This window comes from Colletotrichum jinshuiense, chromosome 6 (assembly GCF_051148585.1).
Source record: "Colletotrichum jinshuiense chromosome 6, complete sequence".
Taxonomy (NCBI): domain Eukaryota; kingdom Fungi; phylum Ascomycota; class Sordariomycetes; order Glomerellales; family Glomerellaceae; genus Colletotrichum; species Colletotrichum jinshuiense.
This window is the reverse complement of record NC_139313.1, coordinates 2527613-2546161: the sequence shown is the minus strand read 5'-3', so window position 1 is coordinate 2546161 and position 18549 is coordinate 2527613. Positions and strand designations below refer to the sequence as shown.

The window sequence follows — 18549 nt, the reverse complement described above, 5'->3', positions numbered from 1 at the left end:
GCCGATATTCTTGGAGCCGTCCCCATCCCTCCCCTCCCATTCCCTCTCTCGCCCTCTTTTCTCCTGGACGGGAAATCAAATGACCACAATGATCAAGACGGACGGGCAGTAAATGTAGGACAGACAGTATTCGGACACGTATTTTCTCACACACAAGACACGTTCTTGACCACAATTCGTTTGCACCACACCACACCTCCCCGGCTCGCATTCGCCGCCTCGGATTATCTAACACATCACGACAACTCACTTACAAAGCCAAAAACTTTCATACAGAAGAATTTGCACATAAACGATCCCCTACCTAAGTCGGCTGCAGCCACGTCCAGGGACAAGGGGCAAGTGCTGCACACCTTGTAGGGTGCCCAAGGCATGGGCGTTGGGAAGACCTTATCAAAGGTGAAAGCCATGGAAAGTTCGACAATACGCAAATGTTCGCAGCATAACCTGCTCGTACGCCATGGATATACCATGGTGTTCTGGCAGGTGTACTCGTTGTTCGTTCTCCGCGCCGCGTGAGCTACGTCCTACAAGCAAATCCAGGCACATCTTGATGTAGAGATGCAGCTTAGTTCAGAGATGAGATTGACGGAGGCAGGAAAAGCATGGCGAAGTAATCCACCCACCTGTCACTACATAGTACTATGGTACATATACATGGTACTATCCCCGCCATACCTTGTTCCTACCTATGCTGGCCTCGTCGCCAGCTTTCTCCCCCGGTCCCGGGGCTAGCACACGCTTAGATAGTGCCTTGAACCGATATCCGCCCCCCGTTAATTACCCTCGGACCATTTCCTGGCTTCAGTTCGGTTCAGTTGGGGATTACGTCCTTTGCTTATATCCTGGTCCTCAGGTTTGATATCGAGCAAAACATCACCCTATATCACAGGACGACTAGTCAGTCAAACCTCGTGGTAGTACACGACAACTGGTCCCAAAGTAAATGATCTAGTCACTTCTAACAAGAGAGCCTGGAGCGTGCGGCACGGGTTAGCAGCATGCGGGTAAAAATAGACAAGTGATTGAATGATATTTGGATGTAGCTGTTGTCCATGGTCAATCGGCCTTGGTCCCCGTCACTTCGCAACCTCGGTCGATCAATTCATGAGACCAGACTTGGCCAGAGAAGGACCATCGGCGAGCCACCACCCGTTGTTTCGGTCTACTAGTCCCACGCGCGTCTTGGGTAGCACGGTTGACCCAGTGGCTTATGTCCTTCCAAACGAAACCCTTACAAAGTACGCATGGATGGGATGGAAACACCGAGACTGCTGCCCATCCCCAGGCTTCGTGTTCTACTAGATGGTCGTCCATCCATCGTGCAGGTGAAAACCTAAGTCTCGTTCCAGTATGTACCGAGCAGCCGGCTGTCTTGCTCAGTCAACGATACTGGTGCTACTGCTGTACCTGCGCGGTCAGTCATATGGCTGCTGGTGTTGCTACTTTTATCCTCGGCCCCAAGCAAAACACATTTGATGTTGGATTTCATGGGCCAGGTAAAGTCTGGACCGAATCAAAGTATGGGAGGAGGTGCCTCGAGCTGAAATGCGTGAAGTCTCCCCCGCCGCCGTTGAACCTCAGCTCCTTGCGGCGGTCGGTAACTTTGCCCTCACTCTATGCGAGCAGCGCACAGATGGGCAGAGGGCGGGAAGAGGAGCACGCCCAGCCCGGACCGCGACCCCCCAGAAGCCGCCGGATAGGTGGTCAGTGCAGATGCTGAAGTTGGGGGGCTACTGCAGGCAGGGCTGATGGGCAGAATTTCTCGATTCCAGCATGTGCAGCTTGTAGACATCACATCACACGTACGCACGACATACTACCGCCTTGGTTGCTTTTGGCCCGTACCCATATAATGTATGTTGACTATGCCTCATCTCCATTTACCCACTTGCTTGACTCGCGGCAGCGCGAGCAAAAACGCCCACAAGTTCGCTATCCACGGGCTCTAACCGCCGCCCGGACAGGTTGGGCCGGGAGTGTATGCATGCCGGCCACGGGGGACTGTAGGCTTGGAGAGGACAGAATGCATGGTTCGGCCATGGCGCGGAGCTGCAGCAGAACGGATTTGGGGCTGACCTTATTCGGACCCAACTTCGGTCTAACCCCTCTGCAGGGTTGTCTTGGTCAAAGTAACGTGCATTTTGTTCGGGCTGTCGCACCCCTGAATGTATTTCTGGGTTTATTTGTCTCTGTGGAAATGGTGTATAAAGAATCATGTCTAGACCATAACGCCCCGGAGCTCTTTCCCGGCCTTCGTCGAGCTCATGTTGAATGACGCCGGCCCGTGTCGATATCATGCTTCGCTCCCGTCGATCCATTTCTGTTTCGCAGTTGAAGTCTATGTACAGAAATCCCTGCCAAAACTCCCATTGTGGCCTCACCTTTTTTTTTTTCCACTTCCCGGTAGGGATTTTTATCTTTTTGGTTCTTGTTTTCGCGTTGATGCCGTCGTCACACCTCCGCTGGAAGACCTGACCACATCACCTCTTCACCTTACTCGACCTGTTCCCATCGTCTCTCGCGCAGGGGCTTCTCCTTGCCGGCTGCAGCCCTGCTCCCGTCCTTCTCTGCTTTCCAGGCCCAGTACTCGGCGAGGCGCGTCTCCGCGTACGAAGCGTAGTCAAAATCAATCTCCGAGATGACGGCCTGAATCAATGCCCAAATGCCCCAGTAGAACCCTGGAACACCACGGAAAAGGTCTACCTCGTCGTTGAGTTTTCTAACTTCAGCCTCCACGTCGACATTCGGATTGCCTTGGGAGAATTTGAAGTAGGAACGAATGTACTCCTCGATGAATTCCCGGCGCTGTGCCTGAGTAGGCAACACGTTATAATCGCAGTCGAAACCACCCCATTCGGCGAGGTGGTTCGCAATGTCGAAAGCTGCCGGCGACGGCGTGGCATACTCGTAGTCGATGAAGGTGACTGTGGCTTCTTTCTTGCTACCCTTGGCAGGCAAGCTGCTCGGCAGGACGATTACGTTGCCGCTCAGGAGATCGCAGTGGGCAAAGACGAGCTAGAGTAAGATGATATATCAGCGTTCATGATCAGCTTATTGAAACCAGGCGAGTACAACTTACACCATCAACGCCCAATCCGGGGCGTTGACTGAACATCTCTACGATTGACTCGAGCTCCTTCTGGAGCTTCTCCTGTCTCTCCCTTTGAACTTGTGTGTCGCTAGGCAGTGCCAGAATCCATTTCTGCATCACTGTCCACAGGTTTGGCACAGGCTTTCCAGGGGCGGCATTCTCGATAATGGCGTCCGGGTCTTGATGGCCGTTGACATGGCCGTTCGTTGATGTCGGGTGGGTAATGCAGGGCACAGTCGCATGCCACTGAGCCAACCTGCTGGCAACAGCCCTGTAGATGGCTGGCTTCCTTAGATCGTCGGGAGCTGTCACGCTACCCTTGACATAGCGGTAGAGCATGCCATTTTGAAACCGCGCCAGGAGCTCGGGAGCAAGTCCATACTTGGATAGCAGCTCATGGTTCTGAGCCTCGCGCTCACGATCGATCAAAACAGCGGTTCCATTGCCGTATGCTCGCAGCAAGATAGCCTCCCTGTCTATATCGTCCTTGGACCAGCCTTTCCCCGTGTTGATCGCCTTGAGCAGGGTGTTGGTGATACCGTCGGTGAAGCGGACAAATTCGATATTGGAGTCGTCGGAGGCCCAGTCTGGTCGAACAGTTAGGATTAGACGAGTCGCGGATTGCTGGGAGTCTTCGCTATCGAAGAAAAGAGGGAGTGTTCGGACGTGTGGTAGCGCCAGCCCGTTAGGGTGGCCGTTGCCTGCACCTTGGGTCATGGTTGACCAAGGGGGATGGATGGATGTATGGACGAGAGAAGAAGTGTCGAGAGGGCAGGGATAGTACCGAGAGGCCAAGTGTTGGATGGAAATGACCCCTAGTGGACTTTATTAAATGGAAGAGGGTTTTCACAATCGGTGATATCGCCTGACTCTGGGTGGCTGCTGTGGACCGAAGGCGAAAGGGGTTGAAGGCGGTCAGTGGGAGGTAAGGGGGGCCAGGGAGCGAAGGTATTCGAGGGAGGGGTAGGTGGCGATGGGAGTGGGCGAGGTAAAAGGCCACGCGAGTTGATGGGATATGTAGGTATGTAGGATAGGGAGAAGAAACAGGAGAGGCGGGAAGGTGGGTGAAGTAGTAAATCGATATCGAAAGTGTCGAGGAGAAAGTGATTGTGTTTAGCGTCGTCGAGTCTAGTCGAGCACGAGACCTGTTTCCCTCCTCGTGCGGATCCGAACGTCGAGGGGGGGGGAAAAGTTCGCTTAGATATTACTTGGGTAGTGGTAAAGTGAGAACCTCGTTGGGGAAATTGGCGTTTGGTGCGCAGTGGCTATCCTTCTTTTGTCGTCGGTCAACGAATCGAGGCAATAATAATTAAAGCACGAGACAAAGACAGAGCATGTGAAGGTGGAAGCAAGCCACCTTGCGGCCGCCACATTTCTCTTTACCGCAATAAGGGTTGTCGGGTGGGGCAAGGGGGCAATCTCTCAACGCCTACGGATTACAGCTGCAGAATCTCATTTAACCCTGTGATATTTGTTGGCCTTTGCGTGGGACGCGTGGCACGAGCGTCACGGCAATGACATGGGGGGATCACGACGCACTGAGCATTGAAGAGCATTAGAGCATTTGGAGATGAGTTGGGGGCGGGTCCCACGAAACATACGCTACGTAGAACTGGGACTCCCGCTGACTGGACTAACTGGGCAGGACTGAGGTCATTGAACCCTTTGTCCTTGTCCTCCGCCCTCCACCACTCAGCCCCTCCCCCGACCACACCACGGTATCCTCGCACTCAGGCTCACCATCATTCGATGTGCCTACCTTGCAAGTGTATCCTGAGCAGTCATTGTTACCTCTTGTTCATATCAAGTCTCGTCGCCAGGTTACACGTACCAGTCCCCTCCCCCTCCCCCTCCACACCTTGTCAGCGTATAAAAAATAAAATAAAAACCAGTCCCTTAACCATCCTTTCTCAGGGCCTTGCAGCTGGCCGTTCATGCAGTGTGACAGCCACAACGGTCTGAATGACCCATAGCCGGTCGACTGGGCAATCTACCGGCGACGTCTCGTCCAGTCGTTTGATTCTTCCTCCCTTCCATTGATCGAACATAACACCAAAAGGCCAAAACTTCCATGCTAGTATTTCGTCATCGCCGGAGCTGACCCTGTCTACTTCTCTATCGTGGTCTGTCGTCTTCTCTTCCTTTCCCCAGATACGATCGGCAAGGAAAACAGGCACAAAGTTGCCACTTGCCGATGGGTAGCCAACGCAGTCCAGATACAGTATGATTGTAATGTGCCTTACTGCATGGGATGTTGTTTCGTTTCCTTTCATGTACACCAGCCCTCGTCCCATCGTGCTTAATGCTCCTCTGACTGGGGTTGGCTGGAAGGGCTCACCGACTAAACGTGTCTCTCGCCTGTCTCACGTAGTTCAGCCCAGCCCGGCCCGGACTCTGGATGAAGTTGAATGCAATGTCTTACCTTCACTCAGGCCAAGCTGAGCATCTCAAAGTGGGTTCCATCGACCACAAACAACATGTGACGGCGGCAGCTTTAGGCCCGCATTAGAATATCTGACCCTTTGGCAGGTGCTTGGCTGACAGGGCTGCCCTCCGCCGAAACCTTGGGAGCCTCAACCCCACTCCAAACGGTGCCGAACCAGCTGTGCTCGGACCACCCTGCGCTTCCACCGCCGCCAGGCCCCTACGCTGTGCAGTAGCTCACCGTCCATTGGCCGCGGTTCCTAATCCCATTCTCACGATGCACGCCAATCAAACCAACCAACCGTCGGATTGATTCACCTCAGCCATCAGACCTAGTCGAGCTGGCGACCATCGCCCCCCCTCATACTCGACGTGCTCTTTCATCCCATCATTGAACCGCCTCAGCAGTCCCGTTCCACACTCGTGGCAGTATCAAAGCCTCGGGGAATGTAGGGTGTCTGCGTCTAGCGTCAATCCCAGCTTTCCCAGCCTTGGCCTTCAGGACAGCAAGGACTTGACGATGATCGCCGGAGAGCACGGTACCATTAACAGATCGGGATCTTCGTAACCCGGATACATGAGCTATTGCTGCCGTGATCTCTTATCGCTTCCGAAATGGCGCCGCCCGTGCTCCCGAACCCGTCCAACTTTTTGGCCGTAGCGCTGGTCATCAACAGATCCCGCGATGGCCCAAACTTCGTCTTTCATTACCCGCCGCATGTTTTGCCACCCAATGCCAAGTCACAAGGTCACGAGCCAACCGATAGCTCTCCTGATAATGACGACATTTTGCTGGAGCGTCTAAACCAGCCTGCGTCGGTAGATGCGGATGCCAACACGGACGAGCTTCAGCAATGGACTGCTGGAGACGATCATTTGATTACCGACGAGGGCACTCAGATCGTGCCTTGGGAGCATGTGGCCGGCTTCCCTACCAAAGACCTCGCCAGCATTCTGACACCGAGTAAAGCTTACCATAAGAAGCTCTTCCAACTCTCACTGGACCCCCTGTATTGCGTCTCCTATCCCATACATGTTCCCGAGAGTGGGACATGGAAGAAAAAGAAAAAGAAAGGCAAGGTAGAGAGGGCGAAATCTATACGAACAGAGGAGTCGGCAGTGCTGGTCGATATTGACCCGAACGAGGGCAATGACGAAGCGCCCAGCACCGCCGATGCGTCGCAGACGGAGTCAAAGGAGGACGAGAAGCCTCAACAAGATGAGACTGACGACAAGCGCGCCTCCATGACAATGTTCAATTTGGTATTCATCCTTAACCCCAAGAAACATGAAGCCAAGGAACTCATCGCCACCTTGTATCTAAACATCATCAAGAAGATAAACAAGGCATACAAATATTGTCAGCAGCATAGCGAGTTTGTATGGAAGGAATCAAAACGCATATCGGCCTTGAAAGACAAAGGCCGGGAAGACAGTAAGCCAAGCCGTTCAGCACCTCATCGCCATACTAACATGGCAATAGAACGCAAGATGAGCTCCCTATGGAACGAGATTCTGGCGACGTCGTCACTTGCAGCTTCTGTCCAGGACATCTATGAGGCCGTCTCCCAGAATAAAATTGCGGCACTGCAGTTCGACACAGCCGCTGGGCCGGTGACCCCATCAGTCCAGATTCCGGTACCTTTTTATGTCACAGATTTACATAATTATGGCCAAACTGAACAGAGAGGCCTTTGGTTGACGACGGCCAACTCCTTTATTGGCGAAGACACCATCGATGAGCCTGGTTTCTTGGACCGCAATTTCGCTTTGCTCCTGATGGGGGACGAGAAGAAGATAATCGCAGAGTTGCAGGCAGACCCAGACCCAAGCACCGTCGCAATGGTGGAGTTTGCCCGGCTTTCGAAGCCGACGCAGTCGTAAGTTTTCGAGTTGTTTTCCTGCCTGATCCTCACTAAAACTATGTCCAGATTCTACCAGGTTGGGCAGAGCAACGTCCTGACGCTGAGCCAAGTGCGTAAATACGCACAGCACTTCATCTTCTGGCGCCGTGCCATCGCCATCCCGCCGCTCCACGCTCGCGATATCTACATCATGTCCCCGAACTGTGACACACGCAATCTCCCCAAAGCAAGCCTTGAGTGGCAGAGAACGTTTCCACTGGCGCCGCCACTCACCAATTTCCTTGCAGAGCTGTCGTATGCCCCACGGCCATACAAACACTTTTGCCCCAGCAAGGCGCATCGTCCAACGTACCTTGCCATGCTCGCCTGGCTTATGCGTGGCGCCTGGGTGACCCAGCTGTGCACGTTTGCCTACGTAGTCGTATGGCCCGAAATCATCTACGAGATAGAGCACAAGCTAGAGAGTGACGAGCTGCGCAAGGCCGATGACGCTTCCTCCCTCAGCACCAGCAGCGCCCTCAGCAGCTCGGGTCTCGACACAGTCGACGAACAATCCGACGCCGATCATGGCAGCGGCGGTGACGGCGTGGCGGCTCACGTGCCGACGCAAATTGAGCAGGCGGCGGAAAAGGCCCGCCTAGAGCGTATTGCCGAGAAGTCGCAGCGCGAGGCGGCGGAAAAGGCCACGACACACGCACGCAAAATGCCACCCTCGGCGACGGATCACCCGTCTACCAACAATGCGCCGCACCTTGCGCGAATGTCGCCTTACATCATCCTCGATGCCAAAAAGGCCACGGGGAAGGACTCACTCTACCTCTCGGCCATCGGCAAGCGGTTCAAAGATCCCAAGGTGGCTAAGGCGTGGCAGGCCTTTTGGAAGTATTTCAACGGGCAGACGGCGCTCGAGAGGATCGCGTTACAGGAAGACATGAAACGTAAGGAGGCGTGGAATCTACTGACGGCAATGAGCGAGCATCTCCTCTGTGTAAGACACTGGTAGACGTTTTTCACGAGCTGGTAGCCTAAGCTGGTGGATGATGTGGACCTATCCTGTCTGACCAGTGGCATCTGCACAGGAGTTAGCTCCGTCGGCGCAGTTTGTTGTTCTTTAGCAACATGGATAGCTGGATCCCGAAAGACATTTTGACAATTACGGCGATGAGAACTTGGCCATGGGCAATGGGAAAGGGCATTGTAAAGAAGAAAGGGAGGGTATCATTGTATATGTGTGAAAGAGCAACCGAAGTGCCTCGTATGCCGAGACCGCGGACTCACGCCAGGAATGATAGGTACAGGACAGAGACTTGGACAAATGGTAGCGCATAAGGCGTCTAAGCATTAAAACGGAAGAAAGATGGAGAGATAATCAGTGACAGAAAGATAAAAGAGACTGCCTGAAATGATAACCTGCGAAACCGCCCAGTAGATGGGGCAAAAAAAAAACCCCTTGCAAATGCCTATCCGAACCCACCAGAGGTATCACGTCTGCCACTAGATGAATATGCTTGACAAACCCAGGAAAAGAAATGGAACCAAAACCAAATCGGCACTCCTCAATCGTTATGCTTCGTTGCATTTGCAAACCTCCAGCCGACTGCATAACCTCAACGCCGTTCCCAGCCGAATCCTTACCCCCAAACGACCGTATGGATGCAAGAAACGAAACAGACCTGCGCGAATGCATAGAATAGAGCAGGGAATGAAAGAACAGGATGGCAGACAGCCCCAGCTCCGAGCCAGGACCTTAACTGCGCCAGTAACAGGTCCAAAACCGAGCTGCTGCTACTCATGGAAGTCACAATACTATTGTGTCAGATCCATTCCGAACTCGTCCTCCTCCTTGAAGTTCAGCGAGGCAGGACCGCTGTCATCGTCATCCGGGTCGTTCCAGAACTCGTTGCCAGCTCCAAGGTCGCTAGCCAAGCCGGCACCAGGGTTGCCACCAGGGCTGACAGAGACCCCCTCGACTGAGTTACCTGAGCCGTTGAGGGGCTCGCCACGGAAGTCGGTATGATGCGGTACCCTGAGTCCGGTTCCGGTTGTGCGTGAGTATCCCAGGTCGTCATTCTTGGAGATGGCTTCCATCAACTCGGTCTGCATACGCTTCTCATCTTCTGTCAACTCGAATGGGAAGTGGCCGCCGAGTTCCGCAATGGCGTTCATCAACTCCTCCTGCTGCTGGAGCTTGAGATGCAGCATCCACATCAAGTCTCTTGTCCAGCTGACGGCACCGTTGAGGATATCTCCCTTGTTGGGTCCTTTATCCTTATCCTCGAGGGGAAGGCCCGTCGTGATGTTGCCGCTTGTGCCGCCAGCTGCACGGCGTGCGCCGGGACCAGCGAGGCCTGACGTGGCTTGAGATGGGTTCGAAATGCCGCTCAGCGTAGGCGACAGCGGGGTACCATTCTGGATCATCTTTCGAATCTTCTCGTCCTCGAGGCGATGCGCAGGAACCAGTCTGCTGAGGTCTTGGATTCTTTCATTGATGTTGTCTCGCCGACGTCGCTCGACAAGGTTGTGGGACTCTCGGCGTCGCTTTCGTTTCATCTCTTGAGAGGAAACCGCACCACCGGGCTGGACCCCTAACTTCGCAGGCATTGAAGTGCCGCCCTTCATCATGACCTCGTTGAGCTGAGCGAGGCCAGGCTGGATAGGCGACGAAAACCCGGAGCCATATGATGCCGCCATGCTGCCAGCGGGGGTCTGCATCCACTGACCTCCCGAGGGTGACTTCTCGTGAATGCCTTGGGTCCGGATTGACTGGGGACCGAAGCCGGAAGGCTCCTGCGACGCCATGGGGACGGTGTGCATGGCCGACTTGGGAGTCATAGGGCTCCGGGCGTTGGACGAGCTCTTCCGTTGCATCGCCTGGGCCATTCTGGCTCTGCTCTTGGCATTGAGATAGTTGGCGTCGGCGCCATCAGCCGTCAGATCAGAGCCAGCCAAGGGTGAGCCAGAGTAGGAGATTGGAGACTGAAGCGATGTGCCAAGGGACTGGCGATGGTGCATCTGGCTAAACTGCGAGTTGTTGAAACTGTGCACGAAGGGACTCTGAATCGGGTCGCCGTCCGGGGTGTTGGAATACCCGTTAATGTGGTTTTGGTCCAGGGCGTGATGGGAACCGTAGATTGTTTGATTGAAGCCCATGTTCATGTCTGACATTCCACCAAATTCTTGACCGTGGCCATGCATGCTAGGCTGACCCTCAGTAGGACTACCGAGACCGTCGAGAAGCTCATCGTCCCCAAACAGAGCAGAGCCGCTCGAGAAGCCATTTGTGTTGCTCGCAGAGTTGTTGGAATTGAAATTATTGGAGTAGGATGACGCATAGTTTCCGCCCATGGCCAAGTCGTTGGGATCGATGCTTGCACCGCTACCATGGCCTCCGTTAAACTGGCCGAAGCCGTGTTGTGCCATCGTGTGTACTGTTCGCACGGCACTAAGTAGAGTAGAGTTTATCGTAGAAAGGGTGTTGGTTCCACGATCGTTGGAGGCCTCGCGGACCTAGTAATGCTCACACCGCCTCTTATGTCCGAAAATGGGACGATGGACGGGGCTGTGGTGCTCGAGAGAGCCGCAAAAGATGAGGCTTTGCGGGTTGGCTATAGGGAATCGACTGGTCAGCGATGCGACGACTTGTTGTTTGGGTATTGTGCAGGTTAGAGTTGCGCAATTCGCAGCGTGCTGTCCTTCATCTTGTCGGACAAATACGAACTGGCGGTTGGACATGCGGACGTTCTCCACACAGGCACAGACAGCTCCGAACGCCACCGAGACAAGAGCAAAGTGCGGAAAGGAAAGCGCGACTAGAACTGACTCACCGAGCAAAGCGAAAAGGTCGGGAATGTGTAATGATGGTCGACAGCACACAGAAACCGTTGTTACACGGCCATTCAATGCGGTGCTGTGGAAGGTGCGGGGATGGCGCCCTAAGTAGGTAGGCGGCGTCAAAGGTCGGACCGAGGCGAGCGTGAGAGAGGGAGAGAGAATGAGAAAGTGAGGGAAGGGGCAAAGAGCAAGGCGAGAGAGGACTCTGTCACTCGGTCGCAAAAGTTGTGGAGGTGGGTAAAAGTAGTCGCTGCCTATTTGCAGCTGAAACAGAGCAAATAAGAAGAGAGGCTTGTTGGTTGTCTGTCTTTTGGAGGGGGGGAAGGAGGAAGAGGGAGAGTTGACTCGTTTTTGTTGCGACGGGATGGAAATGCGGTGTCGGGGAGCCGGGGGTTTGAAGAGTGGTGGTGTAGGTGCCTCGGGGCTGGGCTGGGCTAGGCTGGCAAATAATTAGTCTAGGACTTTGTGTTGAACGACGGACGTGTGTAAAGTCAAGTATCCGCAGTGTACGATACTGGACCTAAGTTTGCTAAGGTAGCCAGCCCATGCGGGACACCGACGCCGAGGGTGAGGGGTACCAAGGTACCTCGTACTTTCGGGGGACTGGGGCTGGGGGGATGGGGCGCAATACCTGTGGACGAAAAGGTAGAGCGAAGATCGTGTTGGCACCTAGCGGTTGACAGCGTCGAGTGCTGTTCAAGACAAAGCAGGAGCTGGCTGCTGCAAGGGAGGTCAGGGCTATGAGGAATGTGCAATGGAGCCGGCCGTGGGTGATCCAGGCTCAGAAACAAGGGACCAGAGAGGGTTTGCTGGGATGCGATGCGACAATACACTTGGGTACAGGACTTTAAGGTGTGCTGAGGAGTGACCAAGTGCAGTCTGGGGGTGAGGGGCAAGGTCGGGGAATGAAAGGGGAGGGGGGAATAATAGGGAAGAAAGGGCGGGAGGGAGCGCGAGCGCAAATGAGTCGAGGCGACACGGATGCTGACTTACAGAATATGGGTGGTGGGTAATAATGTAGGTGCACGGCGGCTGTTCTCCTTGAGGTGAACGCTTTGGCTCTCGGCTTCCGTTCGACGTTACACAGTCGGAAACGGTGGTGGAAAGGCGACTCTTTCCAGGGTGGCCAACAGCAGGAAAGGTGGTGTGGTGTGGTGGTGCTGGTGTTTGTGCTGGTGCAGCTACCGTAGTTGGCGCTGATGGCTTATGTGAAGAGCCAGAAGAGGCGGGATACCGGCTGGGGTAAGCAATGGTGGTAAGAATCAACCGAGAGGAAGCAGAAATAACGAGGAATGTGTGGGATGAGGTGTGTGGCCGCCGGTTCGGACGGGTCGGGGATTGGCGGTCTTCTTGGTGAGATGGCTCTCGGTCTTTGGAGCTCAGGTACTTGAGGACGCGGTGGTGTCGGATGCGCGGACACCAAAACAGAACGTGCAACCAAGTCGAGGCTGACGGCGGTCTTTTAACCAGTCAGAGGCCAGGTCCTTGGCACAATGGAAGAAACGAGGGAGGAGGGAGGGAAGAAATGAGGTGAGAGGGAAGAGAGCCAGACAGCCAAGTATAATAGAAGTGGCGGAAGAAGCGGCTGTGAGACCAAGCCGTGGAAGCGGGAGATGGAGGGATGGGGATGCGGCGGGATAGGGCAGGGCGGGACTGGACGGGACTGGGTGGATGAGCTACTAACCTTATGTCGAGTCTGGGGTGATGCAACGTCTGGAAGATACCAAGAATATCTCGGGCGCCGCAGCAATAGGTGGAATGCCTTGGGTGAGGTGGCTCGCAGTATCCGGATGAACGGTGCGATTGACGTGCAGTGGGTTCTGGGCCAGTTGGGGGCTGTTTGGTGCAAGTGATTCCTCCGCGGGGAATACGTGCTGCTAGCGATATTAGAGATGGGGTCAGGATCGGGGTCGGATGCCGGGTCGGAGTTGCAAGGCGCGGTGATCCCTGCCGATCGCTTTATGTACGTGTCCGTCGTTCGCTCTGGTTTTACGCGGCAGAACAGCTTGGGGAAACCGTCTCTCGTCTGAGTGTAAGTTGACGGAGGCCAGTATATTGAATGAGGAAGGCGGCGTAAAGTTCACGGTAGGAGACTATCAGTCTACTGATGCCCGGAGCAAAACCACCAGCGGTACAGCTGGCAGTGGAAGATAACGCTTGGGTCGAAGACCGAGGGTGTCCACGTGTTACGGTGTTCTTGGAAGCCGGACGGAACGCTCCCAGAGATGCTGCTATGTGATTAATGTATGAAGGCGGGGGCTTCGGAGCTGGCGGCTGGAGTGTCTTGGACAAATTGCGCAAAAGTATCTCAACCTTGGCCTGGAACTATTCCAGGTTTGCAGGGTACCCGGACCGATGATTGCGAGGCCTCTCAGTGTGATCGTGCGGTCCGACCGGATTTATCTTCTTGTCCTGCTTCTTCCAAACTTGTCCCAACGTCTTGGTTCGTGTTGACGATGCTCTAGTTTATATGTGTGTCTCGCCCTCTGTGTGGCGTCCTGGGGACCTGTGCGTCGGTGAGTCCAGGCACCTCTGGGCCTCCCCGGGGCGTTGGATCAATACCTGAAGGTAGGTAATGGTAGTTCAAGGCAACGCCTTGGTGTTTCTGTCCTTGCGCGTTAACTCTGTTCCCTTTGCTTTTTCTCAACTGCGCATCGCCATCTTGACCTACCTCCTCTTAATCGATTGCCTCCAGCTAAACATGCCACCAGTTTGTCTTTTTTTTCGGTTCTTTCTTGCGTTTTCTCTTCTTTCCTCTTCCTTCCTCTTCGTCGCAAAGGGAAACACGCTAGTATTTATATGGATGCAGCCTTCTACTAATAGACACTATATCATCTGGTCGAGGCTTGTCACTTTGCCTGCATCTCCTGACTCGTCCCATATTCCGGGGGTGGCACCCCCATTTGCCTTTCAACAGAGAGTTTTGGCAACCACTTGGGCTGAGTCGGGACTTGATGGAGGGCACCGGCCGAACCCCATGATGCCTCCAGTCAGCCAGCCCAAGACATCCACACACCCAGCGCTACTACTGGACCCGCGCCGGCCGCAACGACTCGCGACGCCCATCGGGACCTGCTTAATGATCGGCCACGATAAGGTGGTCATGCACTTCAGAATGTCTGGCTTGTCCTCAGAAAAGCACATCACGAACCGATTTGAACTGGGTTCACCCAAGGCCCTCAGACTGGTCGCCCAGGAACCCGAGGCCAGAAACGCCCCAGAAACCCCCCCCTCTTGGCTCTAGCTATGGGATTCTGTCTCATTCGCATCGCCTTTTCTAGAAACCAGTTTTCCTGTCCCAAGAACACCTTACCCATAGCATGCACATTGGGCTCGGCAGCTGGTTGGATGAGACGAGCGCACCATAGCTTCTGAGGCCCGCGCAAGCGTGGCCAACATTCTCAACTCTGCCAGCAAGGCGATGCCGATGCCGACGCCCAGGCTATTGGTTTTTGGACAACTATGAAAGGTAACATCCTTTCCGTGCTCGAGCCTTCCAACCCGGCCAAGGCAAGGCTTTGTACGCAAAGCGGAAGAGTCTTGGATGATCCGGAACGGGCGCAGCAGCCTTCACCGCCTGGAGTTGCTGCCTCTGGCCGTCTCCCTTTCCGTCACCTCCCCAGCTCCAACGGCCATGAGCCTGACCGCCGTATCATCACATACCTTCATTTCTTGGGTATGTCCGGCTTGGGTGGTACACACCCACTCACACTTCCGTCTGGTAAGCTCCTCGGACACCCAGGAAGCCGCGACGCTGAGGTGTGAGGCATCGGTCGGTCGAGCCTTGTCACTGCACCACACCGGGGCCTGTGTAACATAGGTACTCCATACAGAGCAAGTTGGCATGTAATCATGAGGAGATGGGCGGTGCTCGACATCGCATTTTGTCCTCCTTCCCTAGCACCGCCATCACGTTGTAGCAGTCTACGGGTAATCGCCCTTGGCGAAGACTTGATCGTCCCCTCCGTCACTGAATGCCGACGTGATTGCTACCCCGAATGGCCTTGCCTGTTCACCATGTCTTCACCTTTCCCCTCATGCACGGCTACCAGTAGGTCTCGGAGCTGCAGCCGCACCGTATCCATGCCAGCAAGCCTATCAAATTCGACGTATTCGTGCTCTTATGAGGGTTGCAAGTGCTCTTGGGAGGTTGGATCGGGGTGTGGAGTGAGACAGGCTGCCAATCATGTGTTGCAGATTGGGCGATAACGATGACCTGCAGACCCACCCAGAGACCAGGCCGACAGCGTTGTTGAACGGCACCACCCAAATGGGGTCAGGCTGGTTGGTTGATCAAGTTTAGAGGTCGAGTACGTACCCCCGGCCCAAGGATGGGGAGGGGCACCATATTTAATTGGTCAGAGTCAACCACACTTCGTCCACCTGCTGCTGCTTCACTCCGAGACACTTCCAAGCTTACCCTGCCTTGCCTCTCCGGTCCATCAACTCCATCCTCCACCAAACCTTTCGACCTCGTGTAGCTGCTGCCTTAGCCCCCTTCTTCCCCATTCCGCGCGCCTTCGCCATCGACTTACGCTGCAACTACGCGGTGCGGTACGCGCGGACACTAGGCCACACAAAAGGTTACCTACGTTGCCTCGCAAACCGAACAGGTGTCCACCAGATAGCGCCCACCCTCTTCCACGTTGATAGTACGCACTTTCCGACCCTCCCTTCCATCACGGCCCTGTATATCAATCAAGCTGACCGTCTGCGCTGTGGAGAAGCAGTTCGATACCCGTTTCCCAACGCCCATCTGCCACACTACCACACTCACTACTCCCGTGCCGCCCAGCACCAGCGACGGAGATCGCCCCGGCCTCTTCCTCCGCCCAATCATCCCCCCTCCTGAAAACGACCGCAACCCAACTGCCCCCAGTACCGGCAGAGATTGTCACTTGACCGTATACTCGTTGGTCCACGGAGAACGATTCTGTGTCTGCACCCACCTTGCTATCCATCTGAAACTGCCTGGACGGACGATACCCTCGCAGACTACGTCATCGTTGCACTTCGCGACCCCCCATCAACCGTGCATACCATGGCGTCCTCATCATTCAGAGACTCGATCAACTCCCTGGGCTGGTCGCGGCGCGACGACGATGTTCCCGTCAACACCGCGCAGCAAAGCGGCCTCTTGACGTCCATCAAGTCGCTGAATCCGTTCCAAAACAACAGCTACATCCAGCTCCCAACGACCGAGGGAGCCGGCGCACCCCTACCCGCTCCCAGCAGGAGAGAAGAGGAGGAAGGCTTCGCAACGCGTGAGTCATCCTGCCTTCATGTATCCACCACCCAAAGCTGCGGCTCCGGCCCCGGCTCCCCTGCAGCTGGCATAGCCTCTAGCTTGGTTGCCATGTCTCGGTTGGCCATGTGAGCAGGCGAGCTTGCAGGGTGGTGTTGCCTTGTTCGTAAAGAGTGCAATGCTGACGTAGTATTGTTTCCTAGTGAGTCGTTGGGACCGTTTGCTCATCTTCGGCGCCTGTAACCTGGGCGCCCTTGCTTGCTTCGTCATCTGCTTCGCCTTGTTTCCGGTGCTATCTCTGCGGCCGCGCAAGTTTGTAATTCTGTGAGTTTCTACCTGGTCCCCTGAACCGTCTGGCTCGCTACCCTCCCAACCCCCCCACGGATGCCTATCAAGATGGCTAGTTGCCGGCACGGCAGATCGCCAAAAAAGAAAAAAAAAGAAAAGAAAAAGAGAATGAATCGGGACAAGAGGTGCCATACTCGAGGAGCCTTACCCTTCTGCGCCTACCCGCCCTTCCGTGCCAGATGATCTCGCATGGCGGGCTAGCTTTGAACACCTAACCCGGTGACAGGCCGGTGTGATGAGTGCTTCAACAAGAGTCCGATTGTTTTAGAAGTCTGGCCGAGATATCCATAATTTGCTAACACTGCCGCCCTTCTTAGATGGACACTTGGCTCCCTCCTATTTCTGGCGTCCTTCGCAGCTGTCATGGGCCCGATGGCTTACGCGAGGCACCTCGTCTCCGGCTCCCGTCTGCCATTCACCGGGGCCTACTTTGGGTCCCTCGCGTTGTCTATGTACTCTGCACTCGGTGTAAGTTTATGTGTGGTTGCGCACACTAATAGTGCCCGCTGACAATCCATGACAGCTTCATAGCACCATCTTGACCTTGATTTCGGCCATCGTCCAGCTGGCTTGTCTGGTATGGTACTTGGTCAGCTACTTCCCCATGGGCTCAAGCGGTCTGCGGCTAGCTACCACTTTCGGGGCCAGAAGGGCGGCAGCCTGGATGACGGGCTGATTTTTGTAATCGATTTGTACAACCTTGTATCGTGTAAGAACAGTTCGGCCTCGCCATTCCATACAACTTGTAGGAAGGCAGTATGTGTTTGTGTACGAAATATATTGGATTCTTTTCCCAACACATTTACTCATCACGCGCAACGCTCAAGTCATCGAGGCGCGACCTATGGGTTTCTGTCAATCTTGTTTTGCCTGTCGTCCGGTGCTTGCGAGGAAACTCTCTGCATTACCGTGCCAATCCGAAATTGGCGACTGGAAACTGGCTCCGTCACCGACGTAGATCTACGATTACTCTCGAGCTGGCCAGATACGCCCGGCTAGGTAGGCGGCGGCAAAATCAAGGTACACCATGCTGCTCTGAGCAAACCAAAGACAGACATGAAGAGACAGACAACTGGGACACTATCGGAAGCTTTCAATTGCACAGGAACCCTTGGGAAACTCGTGCAAGCGCTTGTGCCCCCCTTCCCCGCGGCCACCACCAACCTGAAGCCGTCTATTTTAGATGGTCACGCTGGATGGAACCTCGGAACAATTCAAAATTCTTCTCCAGTGCTGAGAGTGCGAAAAGGAAAAAGAAAGGAAGTAGGGGGGAAAGGCTTTGCTTAAACACCACAAGATGTTGGCGCGCTTTCTTTTTCTTCAAGAGTCTTGCGCATGTTCAGGGTACCCCCGCAATGATCGACGGGTTCGGCTTGCTGCAAACCCTTATGGGGGGGAAGGAGGAGGAAAAGAAACTAGGGGCGGGCAGAAAATCATAAACATTTGTCTCGGAGGCCCTTGATATTATTTTGACCTCCACCCCTTTTTCAACTTGTTTTTCCGGCTGTGTCTCCAATTTCCAGAGATTTCATTCAGTCCAGGGCAAAGATAGGGACGTGGACGCATACGAGAACCCCGCGGGGACGGAATCGATGGGCGACGTTCCCACATAACGGACGGACGACTCCGGCACGGCCAGGAAGGCTCGGAAGACGAGTCAGCCCACTTCATTCAAAATACACCCCAGGGCCCCGGCGGTGGAGAACCAATGATTGTCGGATGGGATCCTGGGGCTTTGACGA

At 54.7% G+C, this 18549-nt stretch overlaps 4 protein-coding genes across 4 annotated transcripts; 2 read left to right on the top strand and 2 right to left on the bottom strand.

The window, feature by feature from the left end:
• Window positions 1-2496: 2496 nt before the first annotated feature.
• EsH8_VI_000643 (kinase-like domain-containing protein) lies at window positions 2497-3811 on the bottom strand (the record flags this gene model as incomplete). Its single annotated transcript, XM_083271896.1, has 2 exons — window positions 2497-3018; window positions 3083-3811. 2 exons carry the CDS (start codon window positions 3809-3811, stop codon window positions 2497-2499), a joined length of 1251 nt encoding a protein of 416 aa, XP_083127070.1.
• Window positions 3812-6133: 2322 nt separating this feature from the next.
• Window positions 6134-8386, top strand: EsH8_VI_000642 (nitrogen permease regulator of amino acid transport activity 3-domain-containing protein; the record flags this gene model as incomplete). The annotated part of the gene is made up of 3 exons (XM_083271895.1): window positions 6134-6953; window positions 7002-7398; window positions 7450-8386. The coding sequence occupies 3 exons, from the start codon at window positions 6134-6136 to the stop codon at window positions 8384-8386; spliced, it is 2154 nt and encodes a 717-aa protein (XP_083127069.1).
• An 803-nt stretch (window positions 8387-9189) lies between these two features.
• Window positions 9190-10803, bottom strand: EsH8_VI_000641 (uncharacterized protein; the record flags this gene model as incomplete). The annotated part of the gene is made up of 1 exon (XM_083271894.1): window positions 9190-10803. The coding sequence occupies one exon, from the start codon at window positions 10801-10803 to the stop codon at window positions 9190-9192; it is 1614 nt and encodes a 537-aa protein (XP_083127068.1).
• Window positions 10804-16255: 5452 nt separating this feature from the next.
• Window positions 16256-17483, top strand: EsH8_VI_000640 (Got1/Sft2-like family-domain-containing protein; the record flags this gene model as incomplete). The annotated part of the gene is made up of 4 exons (XM_083271893.1): window positions 16256-16478; window positions 16663-16783; window positions 17125-17275; window positions 17331-17483. 4 exons carry the CDS (start codon window positions 16256-16258, stop codon window positions 17481-17483), a joined length of 648 nt encoding a protein of 215 aa, XP_083127067.1.
• Window positions 17484-18549: the final 1066 nt, after the last annotated feature.